Source organism: Drosophila erecta, unplaced genomic scaffold, assembly GCF_003286155.1.
Source record: "Drosophila erecta strain 14021-0224.00,06,07 unplaced genomic scaffold, DereRS2 tig00000000-arrow-pilon, whole genome shotgun sequence".
Lineage (NCBI taxonomy): Eukaryota > Metazoa > Arthropoda > Insecta > Diptera > Drosophilidae > Drosophila > Drosophila erecta.
In genome coordinates this window covers 1,585,558-1,603,732 of record NW_020825194.1, presented here as the reverse complement: position 1 = coordinate 1,603,732, position 18,175 = coordinate 1,585,558, and the positions used below count along the sequence as shown (strand labels likewise).

At 46.4% G+C, this 18,175-nt stretch overlaps 4 protein-coding genes across 4 annotated transcripts; 2 read left to right on the top strand and 2 right to left on the bottom strand.

Annotated features, from left to right (window-relative positions):
* Positions 1-7,844: 7,844 nt before the first annotated feature.
* On the bottom strand, positions 7,845-9,936 carry LOC6555156 (prolyl 4-hydroxylase subunit alpha-1). The gene is made up of 7 exons (XM_001981131.3): positions 9,706-9,936; positions 9,351-9,653; positions 9,096-9,289; positions 8,523-9,046; positions 8,335-8,469; positions 8,109-8,274; positions 7,845-8,044 (listed from the first exon to the last, which is right to left on the bottom strand). Exons 1-7 carry the CDS (start codon positions 9,897-9,899, stop codon positions 7,959-7,961), a joined length of 1,602 nt encoding a protein of 533 aa, XP_001981167.1. The 5' UTR covers positions 9,900-9,936; the 3' UTR covers positions 7,845-7,958.
* A 571-nt stretch (positions 9,937-10,507) lies between these two features.
* On the bottom strand, positions 10,508-12,936 carry LOC6555155 (prolyl 4-hydroxylase subunit alpha-2). Its single transcript, XM_026983041.1, has 8 exons — positions 12,675-12,936; positions 12,258-12,560; positions 12,012-12,199; positions 11,824-11,957; positions 11,285-11,743; positions 11,173-11,226; positions 10,945-11,110; positions 10,508-10,882 (listed from the first exon to the last, which is right to left on the bottom strand). Exons 1-8 carry the CDS (start codon positions 12,878-12,880, stop codon positions 10,815-10,817), a joined length of 1,578 nt encoding a protein of 525 aa, XP_026838842.1. The 5' UTR covers positions 12,881-12,936; the 3' UTR covers positions 10,508-10,814.
* Positions 12,937-13,400: 464 nt separating this feature from the next.
* On the top strand, positions 13,401-14,182 carry LOC26526835. The gene has a single exon (XM_015153925.2). The coding sequence runs from the start codon at positions 13,530-13,532 to the stop codon at positions 14,169-14,171; it is 642 nt and encodes a 213-aa protein (XP_015009411.1). The 5' UTR covers positions 13,401-13,529; the 3' UTR covers positions 14,172-14,182.
* A 122-nt stretch (positions 14,183-14,304) lies between these two features.
* On the top strand, positions 14,305-15,162 carry LOC6555154. Its single transcript, XM_001981129.3, has one exon. The coding sequence runs from the start codon at positions 14,331-14,333 to the stop codon at positions 15,033-15,035; it is 705 nt and encodes a 234-aa protein (XP_001981165.2). The 5' UTR covers positions 14,305-14,330; the 3' UTR covers positions 15,036-15,162.
* Positions 15,163-18,175: the final 3,013 nt, after the last annotated feature.

Genomic DNA, 18,175 nt, shown 5'->3' with positions numbered 1-18,175 from the left:
CGCTTTGCAATTAAATGTGAAAATGTTGAAAATAATTTGCATTACGTCCCTGGCTTATCGCCTCTGCAATTAAGGTAGTTTCTGAAAGGGTTCTGTTTGCTCCGCAGGATGGGTGAATGATTTTTTGGGGAATTTAATTACTGCAAGGATTTAATTATGTCATCCCCAAAGGAGCTTAGTGCCACATGTCCGGGAGAATGAAATTAAAAATGCACGAAGATGGCCAGAATCTGGCAAATTGTCCAATGAGTCGTCCGTCCACTGGTTTAACTGCCAGCAAATTTGATCTGGCTGCAGGACAAAGCCCAAAATCCACACTCAATTTACCTGCATTGTCCTGGCTGCACTGGCATTGTCCTCCGATTTTATTGGCGGATTTTCGCACTTGAGAATCTTTTTCATCGCATGCCCGTTCGCTTATGTATTTTAAATGCAATGCAAAAATCGCGCGCTGACAATGAGCGGAAATGAATTATGTTTGAGGCCCAACACCTCACCTCTTGCTCGGAATTTTTGGACCAGCTCCTCCTCCGTTTCTGCATTTTTGAACCACCGCTGAGGTGGCGCTATATTGTGCCATTGTGCAGCATTGTGCGAGTGCATTTCGCGTTGCACAGTCACAGTTTATTGTTGCCACGCGGAGGCAGACAAATAAATCAATGACAGCGCGACTTTATTGTTTCGCTCACAGAAATATTGCCTTTATAATATAAAACAGCGGCCAGGCACTCCGCCCGATCGTGCCCGGCTGATAAATAATAAAATACCTATAGGGAGCATTCCCCTGGGAGTTGGGGATCACCATCTCGGGCTCCCTTTATATATATTAAATGGGCTGCGGTCTGGCCATCTATTGACAAATTTTGAATGATGTACGGCAATAAAAATCCATTAATTGTGGCGCGCGAAGAGGGCACCGAACCTGATTTCCCCATGGCGCTCGATACTCGAAAGGGTTCAATACCAACTATAAGTGATATTTAATAATAGGTAGTTTCAACACCAATCCATTAAGTGTAAGATGCCACGAGATGCGATTTAAAGTGGTTCATCACTTGGCAAACTTTACGACTCCCTGCCCTAGGACTTAAATAGGGAAAACCCAAACCTCAAGCGGATCCCGTCCTTAATCCAACTAATACGACTCAATTTAAACACCGCTAAATCAACAGCTGCCACTCAGGAGGAAAGTCGGGGAAAATGCGAGGAAAGTACCGAGAAAACCCTCTCCGACTTCCAGCTCGAAGATTGAATAAACTGTGAGTAAAATTAAAAGTGCCACAAGAAGCTGCACGAGGCGGGGCGACTTCATCCGAAGGACGAAGGCAGCCGGAGCAAATTCGTACACCTACAGGACATCCACCCACTCGAACATTTTGAACAAGTTCCGTCAGAGTGCGCCGCATTTTTACGCTTCTTTTGGTTCATTTTCAATGCATTTAACTTGAGTGACTCTTTAATCCTTGTAAGTATCTTAGCGGAAAGGAAGAGCTCCTTTCAGGAACCCCTCCCCCCCTGCTTTCCCCGCTGCCCCTGGCATCTTTAGCTACAATATTTATTTACCTTGCGCCTTTTGTGCCCACGTGCAGTTTCTGGGCGCCGTCTTCGTTTTTCCTTCATCTATATTGCCCGGGACCTCGACTTCCTTTCCCAATTTCGCTGTCGTCGCTTCGCAGCTACGTGTCCTGAGTCCTTGAGGGCGCACGAGCAAGTGGGCGGGGCTGTCTGCCACTTGGCATATTTTAAATACATTTCATGCGCTCCTGAGCTCGGTTTTCTACTGCTGCCGAAGCTACTGCCTTCCTGCTCCAGGATATTTACTTCTTGAAAATATGTTTACTCGTGTTGTGCATATTTTAATCGTTTACTTTGCCACAGACTTTTTCGGCAGTGCCTTCTTCCCTTTGCCCGGCGTCTGTTCTATATGTCTTTCCTGTTTGAGTTACGTTTAAGTTAAATAAGCCATGCGAGTCCTTTTCCTGCTCCCTCTTCCTTTTCGACTAATTTAAGCCGGAATTCAAGCTGGTGCGGCACAAAGATTCCTTCACTTCCTTGATTTGTTGGTGCATCGCCCCAATATGCGATGGTCTCAACTTCCTTTTTCCGCACTTGCGATAAAACCACACAAAATGCATCTCAAGAGCAGGTGTTTGGCTATCTGGTGGCCTATCCTTTGCTGATGAATTCTAATGAGCTGATGAAGATGGACCCTCCAGGCGATTCGTTAGCTCACGAGATGCGCTTCGACGCGTGTTACTTGGTTGGATTGGAGGTATGTACTTCTAACTGAAAGGGGAATGGGGCTTTAAAGCGCACAAAGTTTGGCTCACAAATAGCCAGAGGCTCCAGGCAGTTGTCTGCCAAAGTTGGTCCTTAAATATCTTGGAACAGGGTTTAAGCGCAGCTAAAGGAGGAATTTACATGTGTATAGCCTTCATTGATGCTTATCGAATATTAAAGGTATGCCGTACTCATATAGCAAAAGTCTTCACCCTTTGGCGATTCCCTTTGATTGCTCAGTTTGTCGTAAAACTTTGGGCTCTTCTGCCACTTCAACCCCACTTTGGCTTTGATTCCCGGGGAACGCCTGTTCAAATTATTTCAATTAAGTTTCTTACAAACCAAGCACTCCCTCCCTGTTGAAAGTTCCCCGGCAAAACCCCTTGGAAACCTTCCGCAAGGACTTTCTTTCATTAGTTGCGCTTGTTTTTGTTTCGCCCCGAAAATTTATTGTCAGGTTCGATGGCTGGCAAAGTTTTTATTGCACGCGCGCGGAGTTTGCCTCTTGTTTGCTGGCTTTTGATTATTCAAATTAGGCTTAATTGTTAAGGTAGCCCGGGTTTCATTGCCGATTCAAGGCCGATGGGCCATAAAAGCATTGCGTTTATTGGGCCAGCACTTTGGTTTAGTTTTCGATGGTGAATGGGCGCAGAAACTAAGTTTGATCTCCACTCGCTGCTGTTTGCAGTTGGAAGCCTCAAAGAGCGGAAACGTTTTCAGTGCCAAATATTTTTTGCTCTTGCTTCCAGCATTTTGCGGTGTACCTTTTGTGACACTCCCCCTTCCGGCGACCACTCTCAAATGAGCGCACAAAAAGGATTCTTTTTGGGCCTGCCTCCGGACGACAGGATACCCCTTATTCTGGCACTGGAATCTTAGTTAAATTAGTACTAAGCAGAACAAGAAACTAGTTGAAACCCCATTGCAAATTTATTTATTATCGGACATCACATAATCAAGCCATATTAGTGACACCCTTTTACTTAAATATTATATATACCACTAGCGAACATCCCACGGCTGCTCAGCCATATACCCTTTCACAAGTACAGGGTATTCCCGAATGCAGCCCAGCAGCACACAATGTTGACCAGCGGGAATGGCGCGAAATTCGTGCATTAAATGGAGTGGACTTCCGGTTGGTGAAAGCTGCGGCATCGAGTGCCGGGATCCTCCGGCGAGGGTATTTTGGCAGGACGAGCCGGCGGGGGATAGATGGAATCAACTGCCGAATTTATGCCCACTGGCCAATAATCCATTTTTAGGGCCATCAACCGAACCGAAATATTGGCTCATCCATTGTTTCCGTGCTAATTGTTTGGGACTACTTTTGCCAGCAATTTGCCAGTGAAAATGCCCGCTTTTCCACTCTCAGTGCCGCCCAATTTTCTTTCATTTTTTTTTTTTTTGGTTCGGCTTCAGGGGGACGGAAGGTGGATGGATTTGCGGGCACAGCTGCTGCGATGGCTTGCAATTATTTTGCAAACAATGAAATTGTTGCTGCGTGTGCAAACATAAAATCAAATTGTGTGTAGGTGTAGGTGTGTGCAGCTGTTGCGGCACAGATACAAAGATACGTATACAAAGATACGAGGACCGAATACAGACGCAGCTTGGGATACAAAGATACTCGTGAGGTGTCGCATCTGCCGGCAAACATTTGCCTTGATTTGATTTTACCTATTTGGGGGAATCCGCAGTCCATAGATATGCAAATTGCTTGTCGGCGGCCTGGCAGGTGATGGCTCCATAAAAACCGTAATCAATATGCAGCCGGAACAGAAGGAAAGAGGGAAACTGTGCCATTACTGCGAAGTGGCGCAGCACTGCAAATGAATTTAAATAAGCCCGGGCAGGCTGCGATTCGCTAACAAAGTGCAAATCGAGCGAAATAAATCACGGCCCGTGCGACACGGAGCCACAAAACTCGCGATCTGGCTAAATTAATCACTTGGCCATACATCAAAACAAACAGATCATGACAAATGCAGGGCGCAAATCGAGCAGGAACACCTACTTTCCCGCCACCCGATCACAACTCCTTTTCTTCTTCGCCGAAGACACCTCGTTCATCGTCCGCCAGCAAAAAAAAAAACTCTTCATTTGGATACTCTATTGAATTTGGATACTCTTCCGCATACTGTGCTTACTGAAAATGTTAGCACAGAAGATACAGGTTCTGAAGCTACATATGCGTACTGGAGAGAAGCACCAGTTGTTTATTCCATTAGGAGAGCATTCATCATTCGATTTTCTTGGGATACTTTCCCTGCCATGCTGCTGCTTTAATTAAAATAATTTTTACGTTTGCTGGCTGCGCTTTTTCCACGTGAAATTCCACCGCAGAACAAAGAGGAGACCCAGACGACTTAGCCGCCGTCATGTTCGCGTGTCTAGAAATGTGTCCGCTGGCCAGGTTTGCGTCCAACACCAACTCCATTAGCCTCCCGCCATCCCGATCCCCGATCCATGTCCATGCCCATTCCCTTTCCCATTATACTCCCTGTAAAGTCAGCGAGTCTCCGGCCAATGCCAACGCATAAATTATGCTTCGTTGTCGTTTGGGGCAAAAGTAGCAGTCGGATCGTCTGAGGTGACAAAAGGTACCGAGCCCTGAGTACTGAGTACTGAAGAAGTGGAAGACTTGCTGCGGGAAATTTCTTGGCAGGCAGAAAATAGATTTCGCCGACTAACTGACTGACTGGCTGGCTGGTTGGCTGGTTGGCTGGTTGGCTTCATTGTCCGAGGCGCAATGGAGTTTTAATTGTCCAACGGGGCCACATAAATTTAAGCTGCGCGATTTAAGATTTTCTAAAACATTTGAAGTCAATCTATCGCAGCCTCTTAATGGTCAGCCAGGTGCCAAGGGAAGGGCCAATCCCCCCCAGACAAGACCGCAAAACACAGAAGGCACAGAAAATACAGAAAACACAGAAAACACAAATTGTCTGTGCAAAAACAGAAACAGAACTTTTGGCCAGCAGCCAGCAGCCAGCAGACAGGAGAACTCTTAAAGTGTAACCAAACCGCTGGGGAGAGGGAAATGTTTTGCATTTCAAATTGCATTTTAATCGCATTTCAACCTGAAATGCCATTAGACATAATTCGTTTAGCTGCATTTGTCATTGGCCCAGCTCAGTGAGCCCTCTGCCATTTTGCCTGTGTGCCCTGGCCAAATCATTTCGATATGGCCATGTTTGGGCGGTTCACTACGGCGGAGGACAATTGACGAACGTCCGCACACGTAAATCAACTTTGGCATTGATTTCCACTGGCTGGCTGGCTGGCTGGCTGGATGGACTGGATGGACTGGATGTGCCCGGCTGATTGCGATTTGTATGCAACTGCCCGGCAGATTATGCAATCAGTCCACTCCCCATGTCAAATTCAAATTCGTCCTGCCGTAATTGATTGTGAGCCGTCGCCCGTCCACTGGCATTTAATCAATTTATGCCCGGTGCCCGAACTGCCATTCGCCAATTGGTAGTCGAGAGCGCTGAGTGAGTCCGTCGAGTATCGAGTACTTGTCGATCGATGCCTTGGCACCTGTCGCAACCTCCCATCGAATGATCAATCTGTCCACCTCGAAAAATGCCAGATAAATGAAGAACAAATACAATGTTAGAAGCCACAATGGCTCCTCCTTTTATAGAGCTGTTTAAAAGTATGCAACAACATATTTTAAGCACCGCAGGGAGAATTCTTTTCATTACACCCTTTTCAGGCACTTGTAGTCATGTGTATATTAATATTTCAAGACAAGATACCCTATTGGAGACCATTTCGCCTTTACCCACTGTGAATGCCTCTTTCTTTCGCTTCTGTAATGGCTCAGCTATAAATAGACAACTCACCTTGCGGATGAAGGTGTTGAAAGGCAGGTCCATCGATTGATCGGCCGATCGCTGGCACTTCTACTATAGATTGCGATTTAAATTAGCCCGACGCAGCCCATCGATTTTCCCGAGCTGACCTGAGTGCGGCAGAGACATGAATTCCTTTCTTCTCTCACGATTTACGAGTATTACGGTATGTATTTTCGGCCGGCCAGCTGCTCGAAAAACTCAATTTCCTGCGCGAGGACTGGGGAACCCATCAAATGCTTTACGACGGCAGACCGCAACTTGAAATTTAACACACGTTGTACACACAGTCGCCTTTAACCCTTTTGGTCTGTCTGGCCTGGTCTGGGTTGCGCTGCGCTGCGCTGCTACTTTTTCATTTTTCACATGTAATGTGTGTAATCAAAGTAGCAAAATCCAAATCATATTTCCTTCATTGACCACAAAATGTGGGCGGCCAACCCTTTGCCTTCGTGCAACCCACACACATTCATCTTCGGGGCGCATATAAAACATTTTACTAGATTTATACAATCAATGCTCTCCGCCTCGGAACATTTCTTAACCTTGTTAGATACGTTTTCCTCGTTTTTCCCGTTTTTCTCGTTTTTCTGTGGGCAAAATTATTGGTCTGCGCATATGTAATCATCTCTGTGGAAAAGTAGAGGTTTGTTGGGCCGAGGACACGCCGTAAAGTGCACACAATCAGATCGAAATTCGTTTTAGGTACAACTCCTTTGAGGCTGTATGTGCGAGGGTGTATGCGACTGTCTTGGATTCGCTTCATGGTTCAGGGTTCAGTTCAAGCCCTCATCATCCTGGATTTCCTGTGCAGGACACTGGCAGTTCCAGCAGGCTGGATGGGTCTGCATTTGGCCACTTGATAGTCAGCAGGACTTTATCGCATATGTTGGCAATTTTTTATTTATCGACTTTGCGTTTTATTAAAAGGTGTTGGACGCGTAGAACGGGCAACTTCAACTGATTTCCTCAAGGTTTTGCTTAAAGATGTTTTCCAGTATATTGGATATGAGTTTTCCCCCGGCGAAAATCCTATGTTAATAGAGACTATATGTCTTACATGAAAACAACTCAAACAAAAGGTAATTTTGAAGTGGGTTCTAACTAGCAAAACTGCCGAGTCAGATGGTTCAGGGTTCAGGGGTCAGGGGTCGGGGCCAAAGGTCTGACACCAACACGTCGCTTGGCGGTGGGCGAGAGTTCATTATTAAAAGTTTTTAAAAGCAGATAAGTGCACAGACTGATAGAGATACGAATATCCCAGCTTGGCAAACACAGCCACATCCACACGCAAAGCAGCAGTAGCACTGAGCGAAAAAATTCCCTTTGTTAAAACTCATTTCAGACTATCCGCGCCGGGTACTCCCTAGCTGCGATTCTGTTCACTACCGAAAATGCATTGTTATCATGAATTTATTGTTATTCAAGGACATCATTCTAATTTGTATTTTCTTGCAGTGCAGTGAAACGATAACGATAGCCCCTGCTCGGGCGCCACTTCACCTCTAATTGAAACATTAAGTTGCACATCACGTACGCGGTGTCAGACACTAGACGCCACCAACAGCCGGGAATCAGGATGGGATGGGATCGCGGGATGGGGGTCACCTAGGAGTATGCTAAAATGCGGCTGCGGTGGCCTTTGGTTTTACCTTGGTGCTGGAGCAGATGCCCTTCCTTACCCCCTCGACTTTCAGGGACTATCAACCACTCAGCACTTTATTTTTCCGTGTTGGCATTTTAAAAAGGCATTCAGGCTGAGCGCCGTGGGTTTTTGTTAAGTGTGCAGAGTGATTATGCCGGAAATTTGTTTGTCTATGATTTCGTAGAGGTTCCCTTCGCTGGGGGCAGGCAGGGTCTGATGAAGATCTGCCGGGCTTCGTGTATCCACTCGGTCATCACTGTCGTGGGAGTTGGAGTTAGAGGGTTTTGAATTCGGGTTAACGACTAACACCATCAGCTCACCCCATTTGGAACCCACAACCACTGGACAGGATGCGTGTCTTGTGAGGGGATCTCCATTTCCATCCGTATCCAAATTGTACCAGAAGATGGCGGTTCCAGCCTGGGGATACACGGAATATCCCACATTTCCAAAGACGGTGGCTCCTCCTTGTTCGACATCAGTCAGCTGGAAAGTGGAGCGCACTCTTATTAATCAGGTCATTCATCAATCCTTGTAAGTACTCACATAAAACAGCACAGTAGCAATACGATCGCCCAAGACGATGGAGTGGTGACTTCTTTCACCAGTGTAATTACTAGACGCAAAACCAAAGTAATCAAAGTGCAAAGAGTAGTGTCCACCTATGCCGTAATTAATCACCTGCAACATGAACAAGTCTTAATGATAAAATGTCTTGTTCCCTAGGCATATACCTGAAAATCTTCAGAGTCAGCCAAGTCAAAACCGGTCATGTCCACAATACGCCTAGTAATTCTCCTGGTCATCTCGTTACTCTCCTTTTTGAGCCAATAGCCCTTGGCAGTTCTTTCCCTGTTCGTGTTGACTGCTTTTTCACTTTGGACTCTGGTGTTTTTCATATTTTGAGCAGCCTTGCCCATCAACATTGATATTTCTCGAGCAGAGAGCACTTCGTGGTATAGAACCACATATGGTTTCAATCCGATTTGCTCAGTTTTAAGTGGAGCTAAGCGAAGGAATGGAGTCGTGGTAAAGTTATAGAAACAGTGCAGTCTTGTGGGCTTCTCAAGAAGTCCGTTGCAGCTTGTTTTGAATGTATTTACGATTGGAACTTTCTGCTCCTTATTTTCCTGAGGGGTTGGGTTTGGTTCATTCTCAATGAGGTCCTTTGTACTTTTCCACAGTCGAAGAACACGCGCATCGTGGGGCTGCAGCTTCAAGCAATTGTGCAGCAGAGGCAAGGCTTTTGAATAGTTTTCTAAACAACTACGGTTAGGTTTGGTATAACTAAAACTGCGACAACTAACTTTCTTTGAAGTGAGCCTCGGCAAGTAATCTTAGAACATCCACTTCTGCGATTAGCAGGTGCCGCGGGATACTTGGAAGTTCCTTTTGCAGGCGCTGAGGCACTTCCTGCAGCCATTGAACAGCTCCTGATGATACATTTTTCATGGCAAGGTGATGACCTACTGAAAACATGTCTGCAGCGCTCATGCTGACACTTGAGAGGGAGCCAAGCTATTTGAAAACATGTATTAATAAGCGTTTTGAATGGTACCCACTTGTACTGCTTTCCATGAATACAGCCATCAATAAAATCAGCAATTTTCAGGTTGTAGAGACTCTGAATTCGTACTATGCCGGCACATGCATCCCATAAGTCAAGTTGAGTGGGCAGCTCATTCTTCCAGCTGCCAAATGCTTTTATTTGGGAGATTCCCACTGGCTGCTCCATGTACTTTCCCCACTTGATCCAATCCACGTGCAATCGTCTGATGAGTGAAAAGCCATTCAGAGGATTGGACAGATAGGGTATAGCATTCCGCCCTCCTTTCTCGTTTTCTGCACGCATCACTGTGATTTGACTTGGGATATGTGTTAGCCAAAACGTTTGGATTGGTGACTTGCCAGATCTACCTGCGAATTATCTCCAGCTTCTGCTCCAGGGCCTTTGTATAGTTCTCGAGGTTATCAATCAGCTTCCTTTCCAGTTCCAGAAGTGGCACCATTGTCACCACTGACAAGGAGTGACTCCTTTCAAGCGGACGGTGCCCGAGCACCAAGGTGCTGAGCAACAGCATCACCAGGAGACATCCTGGTATCAAATCCATTGTTTGTTCTTTGATGCCATGTATTGCCGTAACTGTGAGTTTTAGTTTGACGTTTATCCAAGCCTACTAAATAAATCTTTTTTAAAAAGCTTGTAATCTTTTTTACTGCGCCTTTATTATACGGGCAAACTGTGCTATTTCTTGTATAAATTGTAGTTATCGTTGATGCATTATTATTATGTTCCAAATATGCGCTAAAAATATAGACCTATACAGTCCTATATAGAGTATAGCATCTTCCCGTTCCTTCTCCTTCTCTGCCTGAGAACTGGAATGTAACTAGAGAAGAAAAGTTAAATGATTTACAATTTTTTACTTCATGAACTCATCACCTTCGCAGGACCTGCAGCTTTTGCTCCAGAACATGGGCATAGTCTTCAAGGTTGTCGATCAGCTTTTCCCCAGTTCAAGAAATGGTGGCATTGAAGCTATTGCCCCAAATGGAAGCGAGTATTTGCAGCAGGATCAGGATACATCCGTGAAATTGCCTCCACTTTGAGGTCATTGAAGCCATAATCCTTTCTTGAATATAAAGTTCCAGAATATATGAAATTTTATTGTCACGAATGTTGTTGCTAGATCTACTCAGATGCCGAGAACATCTGCGAATGCGTATTTATTTTCATGAATATAGAAATAGAAAAGCCGTTTTCTTATCTTGAGCTTATAATGCAAGCTGTCAAATAATGGCTGGTTCACCACTATCAAACGATATTTCCAATTCTCGATTTTGATGAACGACTTTGGGTGTAAACACCACTAATTATAGCACTTTGAAATGTTGAGACATGATGTACAATTCTTCTTATCGCTGGGAAAGTGAGTTAATTGACAGCATTATCGATATTAAGTTGACTTTATTGAGTTTCATAGGGGTCGTATAGTATCACTGTCTGCAAATAGTTTCGCTGAGAATCATATTGGTTTTTTGAGGCAAGGTCTGCTGAATATCTGCTCGCGCTCCCGAATCCACTTGTTGCACACTACAAAGGATGGAGTAAGAAATACAGATCAGAGGGGAAAGTTGGTAACGCGTTGAGCATACCCCATTTGGAGCCCACTATAACGGGGCAAGCGGCATGAAGAGTTTTGTTGTCGGTTTGACCGTTGTCCTGGAGATTGTACCACATTATGACGGATCCGCGTTGGGGAAAGACGGCCTTTCGAATGTTGGGAAATACGGTGGCTCCGCCTTGCTCTACATCCGTCAGCTGGAGATAATCAAAAGCAGTAATAAATGCCACTTAATATGCTTTACATTTCAGTTACTTACGTAGAAGAGCACTGTCGCAATGCGATCGCCACTCATGGCAGTCAGGTTGGAGTTCTTGAAGCAGAATTAAAACCGATGATGGTAAAGCGTCTTGTTGAGCCCAGTTACTTACGATCGTGTTGAAGAAGTCGTAGTGCTGGTCGTAGTGGCCTCCCAACCCGTAGTTCATCAGCTGCAGCATCTCGGAGCCATAGAGATTAAACCCGGTCATATCGGCGATGCGGGCGTTGAGACGAACAGTGAGGGGGTTATAGCTGTCGGGGAACCAGGCCACTTTGGAGGTCCTGGTCTTCACCACCTCGTTGCGACCGGACGAGGCCTGGAAGACAGTGGCTCTTGTCAGACCCGGAGTGGCCATACCTTGGAGTTCCTTGATTTCCTTGGCGGAGAGCACGTCGTGGTAGAGCACCATGTAGGGGTCCAGGCCCACCAGTTCCATCTTGAGCGGAGCGAGCATCAGGAAGGCCGAGGTGGTCCTGTTGTACAGACAGTAAAGCTTGCCATCCGCGGACGGCGGGAACTGACCTCGGCAGCCCATCTGGTAGGCAGTCGTCCCTCCTTTGGCCTGGCCCTATATTGTTTTCATTTCGAGTAAGGTTTATTTTAGCCCTATCTCATTGACCTTATCAACCTGCCAACACCTGTACGTACCTTTGCCGCAGCCGCATTGTTGGTGCCCGTCCTTATCATCGTTTCGATTTCCGACTTCTTCAGCAGCAGTTTAATATCTTGCGGGTTATCAGCCAGCGCAATGTTGACTACTTTCAGGGCATCGGCGTTCTGGTCTGTTTGAGTTTTATATGGTAAGGCGCCTGCTCTCGAAGTCCAGAACTACTTACTCAGTTTTAACAGGGTTTCAGTGTAGACCATTCGCACTTCATTTTTGGAAATCTGAAGGGGAGCAGCCAGGGTATAAACCTCCATCAGAACAGCGGACTGATAGATCCAGCTAGCAGCTGCCAAATAGTTTTTCTGGTCGAATAGGATTTGGGCCATGGCATAGGTATCCAAGACGGTGAGACTCACACTGTAAACATTATGGGTTATTCACTAACCGACTGAATGTTCAATTAGCTCCAGCTTACTTGTACTGTTTGCCATTGAGGAGTCCCTGGGCAATATCCGACACATTTAGGCCATAGGTGCTTTGAATGCGATCCAAGGCGGTCACAGCCTCCTCCACATCCGTGTGGGTGGGCATGTGCTCCCTTAACTCCTGGATCCTCTCCACCTGGGCAATACCCACGGGATCGTCCATGTAGAGTTGCCAAATAATCCAGTCGCGATTCATGCGCCGAATGAGGGAGAAGGCGTTCAGGGGATTGGATAGGTACTCCTCCGTGGAGCCGCGGGCTCTGTCATTCTCCAAACGCAGGCTATTTATGCTCCTAGAAAGAAATTAGTTAGAAAATTAGAAAAATTGGTTTGTGCCTCGTCATAGCAACATTTCTGTCAAGTCAGTAGTTATCTTAAATCTGAAAATATCCGAGACAAGCTTGTACCTTCTTACGGTCTCCAGTTTCTTCTCCAGCTCGGCTGCGTAATCCTCCAGGTTGTCGATCAGCCGCGCCTCCAAGTCGAGCAGCTTCACCATTCCTGCCACCGAGGTGCAGTGGCTCTCCTCGCCTTCCACCCGGCGGAGCAGAAGGAGCAGCACCTGGTAGGCGAGCAGCGCCCTTACCGGAAGCAGCCACTTGGAAGAGCGCATCGTGGGCTACCTTTCTGGTCGCAGTTCTAAGTGGGTCTACGTGCCGGAGCCAACTGCCAGAGCCAAAATAGTCGGAGCTGGCAAGTTAACATCGGGCCGAGATAAATGCTCACCATATTCCGTTAATAGCGATTCTTTCGACTGCTGATAAGCGGCGCATTGATAGCGGCACGCAGCGATTTAATTAACCCGAGAGCACCGGAACAAAAACATTGAGTTGGCACTACGTGCTCGCCACTTAAAAAGAGCCGCGTCATCAAAGAACGTGCTCGCCCAGATCACTGACCACCGGCACTACCATGTGGGCAGTGGGTGAGTAACTGGGGTAAGACAGTAAGATGGTTGCAAAAGCATGCCAGAGCTCAAAGCTACCTCTTTGGCAGATATATAATTATCTACATCGATTAAAAATAACATTCATGCACATATGTTGTATGTTGTTCGCACGCTGGTACGATAAGATATGACATAGGAACGACACTTTTCTAAAACCGTTCTTTAAAGTCATTAAGCGCCGTACCTACGTAAACATGATTTATATTTTCCCAAAGACCCTTGTGCCACATACTTCAAGGTCTTCAATTTCACATTTGCCATAAAATACTTCCTTTCGAAAGTAGTTCACACAAAATTCAGGTACCCAATCGACATGAATAAACTATATGTACATTCCACCACCGATTTTCTGTTCATCAAGCCTGTAGCAATACGCCCGATGCTCTTCCTGTTCTACACCTTGGAAACGATCTTAAACATTATCTGCATTGGATACCACATCACTGGGTTCCAGCCCCTCGAGTGGAGAGGGCATGAGATCCACCACCTGTGCCTGATCGTCTTCCACGTGTTCATGGTGATGAATTTCTTCCAGAGCATCGCCATTTGCACGGGACGCGTGCCCAATGTCCTGGTGGAGATCTGCAAGGCCTCGGTGGCAGCGTGCGCCTTCATCCTGATATCCTTGCTCACCATGTGGGACGTGGAGCGGCAGTTCTCTGTGTTCTTCGTGAGACCCAGCGAGCTGGCCCAGGGTGAGCACAAAGAACTGCCGCCCGTTCACCCGACCTTCCGGTACAAGAAGGGTCAGTCCATTTCCTCGTTGTCCTGTGGACTGATCTACATGCTCCACGCAGTAATATTGTTTGACGTCAGGTTGACCTCCAGGCTGGTTGTCAATGGACCACAACACCTGCCCATTCCCCTCTTTGTCCTGGGTCGCGCTTTCCACAGAAAGATGTATAAGTACGAGTGGTTCAAGGAGTTTTGTGGCAACAATACCATTGAAATCTAGTGGGGATTCCCAAATTTGCTGCTACTAGTCAACTAGCTATATATGAACCCTTTTTTCGTCTAGAGACACTGTTCAAATTATAAAGATTCAAAATATGTAGAGGTACATATTTCCGTGCAAATACTGTCGGCTTTGTAAATTATTTGGTTTAGTTTTATAATGTCTGGAGCGGAGTCGCTTTTTACTTGGGTGTATGGACCGGGTGTCACAACGCAAGGGAGCACCGTGATAGTGCATCACCAGCCCGAAGCCCTGCGACCCGTGCTCTTTGTGTTCTATACACTGGAAACCATCTTCAACATGTTCTGCATGGGATATCACATATCTGGCTTTCAGGTCATCGAAGTGCATATGTTCGAATGGGATGAGGTGGCCATCCACTACTTCTACCTCACGACCTTCTACTTCTTTATGGTGGTGACACTCTTGCAGAGCGTCAGTATATGCACCGGCAACAAGTCCACCGTCATCACGGAGATCTGGAAGTCCTCGTTGGCCGCCATCGCCTTCATCCTCATATCCTTGACCACAATGTATGACGCGGAGCGGCAGTTCTACGTGTTCTTCATGGAGAGGGAAGTGGATGAAAAGCATGTCCACCAACTTTTGGAGGAGCGACCGATGCACCCGTTCTTCTTCTACCTGCGTGGACAGTCCATCTCCTCGCTCGCCTGCGGAATACTCTACCTGCTCCACGCCACCATCATGATCGACGTCAAGCTGACCCACGACCTGAACCAAGGTGCTAACAAGGGCACCTACATGCCCATACCTCTCTTTGTCCTGGGCAGATTCATCCACGGGAAGCTAAGCCGCTACAGTTGGTTTCGGGAGTTCTGCGAGAACGAGACCATTTACTTGTAGACGGACTCTGGAAACTTTTCTATAATGAGCCCGTGATTTCTGTTTCATATTTTGTAATACCGCCCTTTCCAAATTTTATAAGTACCTATGTCTGCTGCGTGCATATGTATCCATAAACTATATTTTTTTGTATAAAATGGGATCAGCAGAGCTTTTCGATGAAGAATACGGTGGGGCATATTCGAACATTCAAATTAATTTGCTTGTTCCGGAACAGGCTAATTAATTTGTATCTTTAAGGGCGCAACAATGTAAATCAAAATCGGATATCTCGCAGTCGGGGCACTCGACCGTGCAATTCTTACTGGTTAATGCTCGCATTACTGAACAATTGCTATCTGCTTCCGCCATGAGTGAATCCATTGAAAGGGTTTTTGTGGAAACCTAAATGCCGCCCACTTGTTGTGTGTGTGTGAGCCAAGGTATGGCAAAAAAGGCTTTAAATTTTACACTTTTATGGAGCGGCCAGCGGGTGATATGGCCGCCTGCGAATGGGGTCGGGTCATATGTCCTGCCGTTGATATCGGCTTAACTTTGCCATAAAACTGTCAGCGTCATGCCTTTTGCGGGGTCGGGTTGTTGGACAAATGAAATAAATTTTACAGCCAAATGGACAGGGCAGCCAAACAAAAAGACCAATGCACGGAGGCCCAGAGATTTGTGTGCGTGTAGTAGAACGGAAAGGCAAATCTAATGCGGACAACAAAAGCACCTGTGACCTGGAAAATGTCCTGGCGGCCACATCGAGTTTATGTCCGTGACCGTAGACTCCTGGATTCTGGACTCTGGATTCTGGATTCTGGACTCAGGACTCTGGATTCCGGCTGGCTGTACGGGTCCGCTGTCAACAGCTGGACGGGCCTTTAAGCTGCTTTTGGGCCACTTTAAGCCAGACATGGCAAATATTTGCCCAAAGCATTGCGCCCCCCGAAGGCAGGAGGGCAGGAGGATGTTCATCAATTAAGTGTCATCAATCATGGGCGCATGGATCAAAATCAGCGACTACGGCGACGGGCAAACATGTCACGGTACAAAATATCGTTTAACCTAGAATGCCAGCACCACAAAACCTATTTACTTCGGTAATGTGAAGTTGGCGTCTCGGAAAATCAGAGCCTCATCAGAACCCCCAGCCACCATCCACCATCCACCATCCCTGATTGTGCTTAACCATTTCGAACACCTAAACACACAAGTCTAATGCGTTTTCGGGGGCAGGTCAGCAGTGGCACCTTCGAAGCCATATCAATTTCCAGTGGTGACCCACTGAAATCCATCGCGGCTATAAAACTGTACGAGTATAAAGCAAAACTTTGGAAAGTTTTCGCCTTGCTTTATGGTAGCGGGCTCAAATCAAGCGGAAACTCAAACACTTGCTTCTCGAAACGACTTGTGAAACAATGCTCCATTAATGGCGCCCAATGGTCGAGGTTGCCGCCCGCCAATCTTCTTCTCCAATCTTTTCCAATTCGAAATCAATGCCCGGGCGGTTGCAGTTATGATTATTGCAGTTGTCAAAAGTTTTCAGAGGATTGATGCCGCTGGATGATAATGGGCTGGGCAAACAGAGAGGAAAGGTTTATGCAAATGCGGCCAGGGCTTTTATACACTGGCAAACAGACAGCGATGGCTCGCTAAAAAATGCTTATGACTTGTGTAAACAATTTGGCCACACAGTCCTTGGTCCTCAGATATCCTTTTACGTGTAGGTATGCCCGACCCCGTTCCTGCTCCAGTTCCAGTTTCAGTTTCAGTTCCAGTTAGGAAAGACCGAAGGAGTATCTGCAGATCCAAATCTGGTGTGTAAAAATATTTTATGGACTTTGGCATTCTGCTGGGGAAAAGTTACTTTGGCCGATAAGCGAGCATGTGTGTGACTTCCGTTTGTCCTTGCATGTCCTTCCTTGGCGAGGAGCACACACATTTTTATGCATTTTCTTAGCGGCCATTTTTATGCCCGCACACGTTTTCCATTAGACATCAACAGGACTGTCATTTCCCTATTTTCCTCCACGTTTTCCACGTCTGAGCCCCCAGTCTCAGCATGGGTGAAAGTGCCAGGGAATCGCAGAGAATCGCAGGGAGTGCGACTGGATTTTGGACAAGCTAACTTGAGACCTGTCACTCCCGCTCCTAATTGAAAACTGGGTCAATTGCCGGGTAGCACATTAATCAAATTCAGAAGCCCGCTTCGTTTTGCATTCGTCATTAAAGCAATTATCATGTTGGGACAATTACTCTTTGTTAGAATGGAACTGAAACTTCAAGCTGCGAAACTTCAAACTGCGAGTCGCCTGACTGAAAACTGCGCCAAGGTGGCATTAATCTTCATAAGCCTGACAAGTTCATTAGAATAGCAAACACGGCATTCATTTCCTATTACTGCGAAGCCCCAACTCCGCAAAATGTTACCCCTTGATGGGCTGCTAATTGGGAATATAAGTTAAGCTCATGCTGGGCCTCAAATTCAATGGGTAAATGGATGACTCTATTTAGGGAATCAGTTACTATCTTTAGGTAGCCCTTGCCATTTTGTGGCAGGAGAGCATAACGATTTAATTGCAAGCGTACAAAGTGTTACCTTATGCCTTATGGTCACGACTTTTATTTATGTTGTTAAGCATAAAAAGAGTGTGTAAAAATAATCCCGTATCCCTTTGTAGCTCCCACTAAAACCCGCCTCATTTTCCACCGCGGCTTGCATAATTCCGCGGATATCATTTTTTAGCGAGGCGCTGGAGCGCGACGCGTATAATGCGCATAATTTCTATGCCACGTTGGTCACCCGAAAAGTAAATGTAGACACAGCCACGTCCTTCGGAGATGGGCAGCCACCGAGGTCGACCTTTGTGCCAGCACCACCCCACCACCCAACCACTGCCAGCAACAACAACAGCGAAGGCTTTTGGCACTGGTTTTCCCGAAAGGGGGGAGCTGGGCCCATGAACAAAAGAGGTACATGCGAAAAATAAAACCTATTACCGGAATCATAATTATCTTTTATGGCCGCGTCTGTCATGACGACATTACGGCGTGGTCTGCTCCTGGTCCCCATCCTTTAGTTTGTCCCATCGTCCTCTCTTTGCCAGTACAGTGAAAGAAATCATGTGAACGCCACGACTGAATGCGACATAGAACAT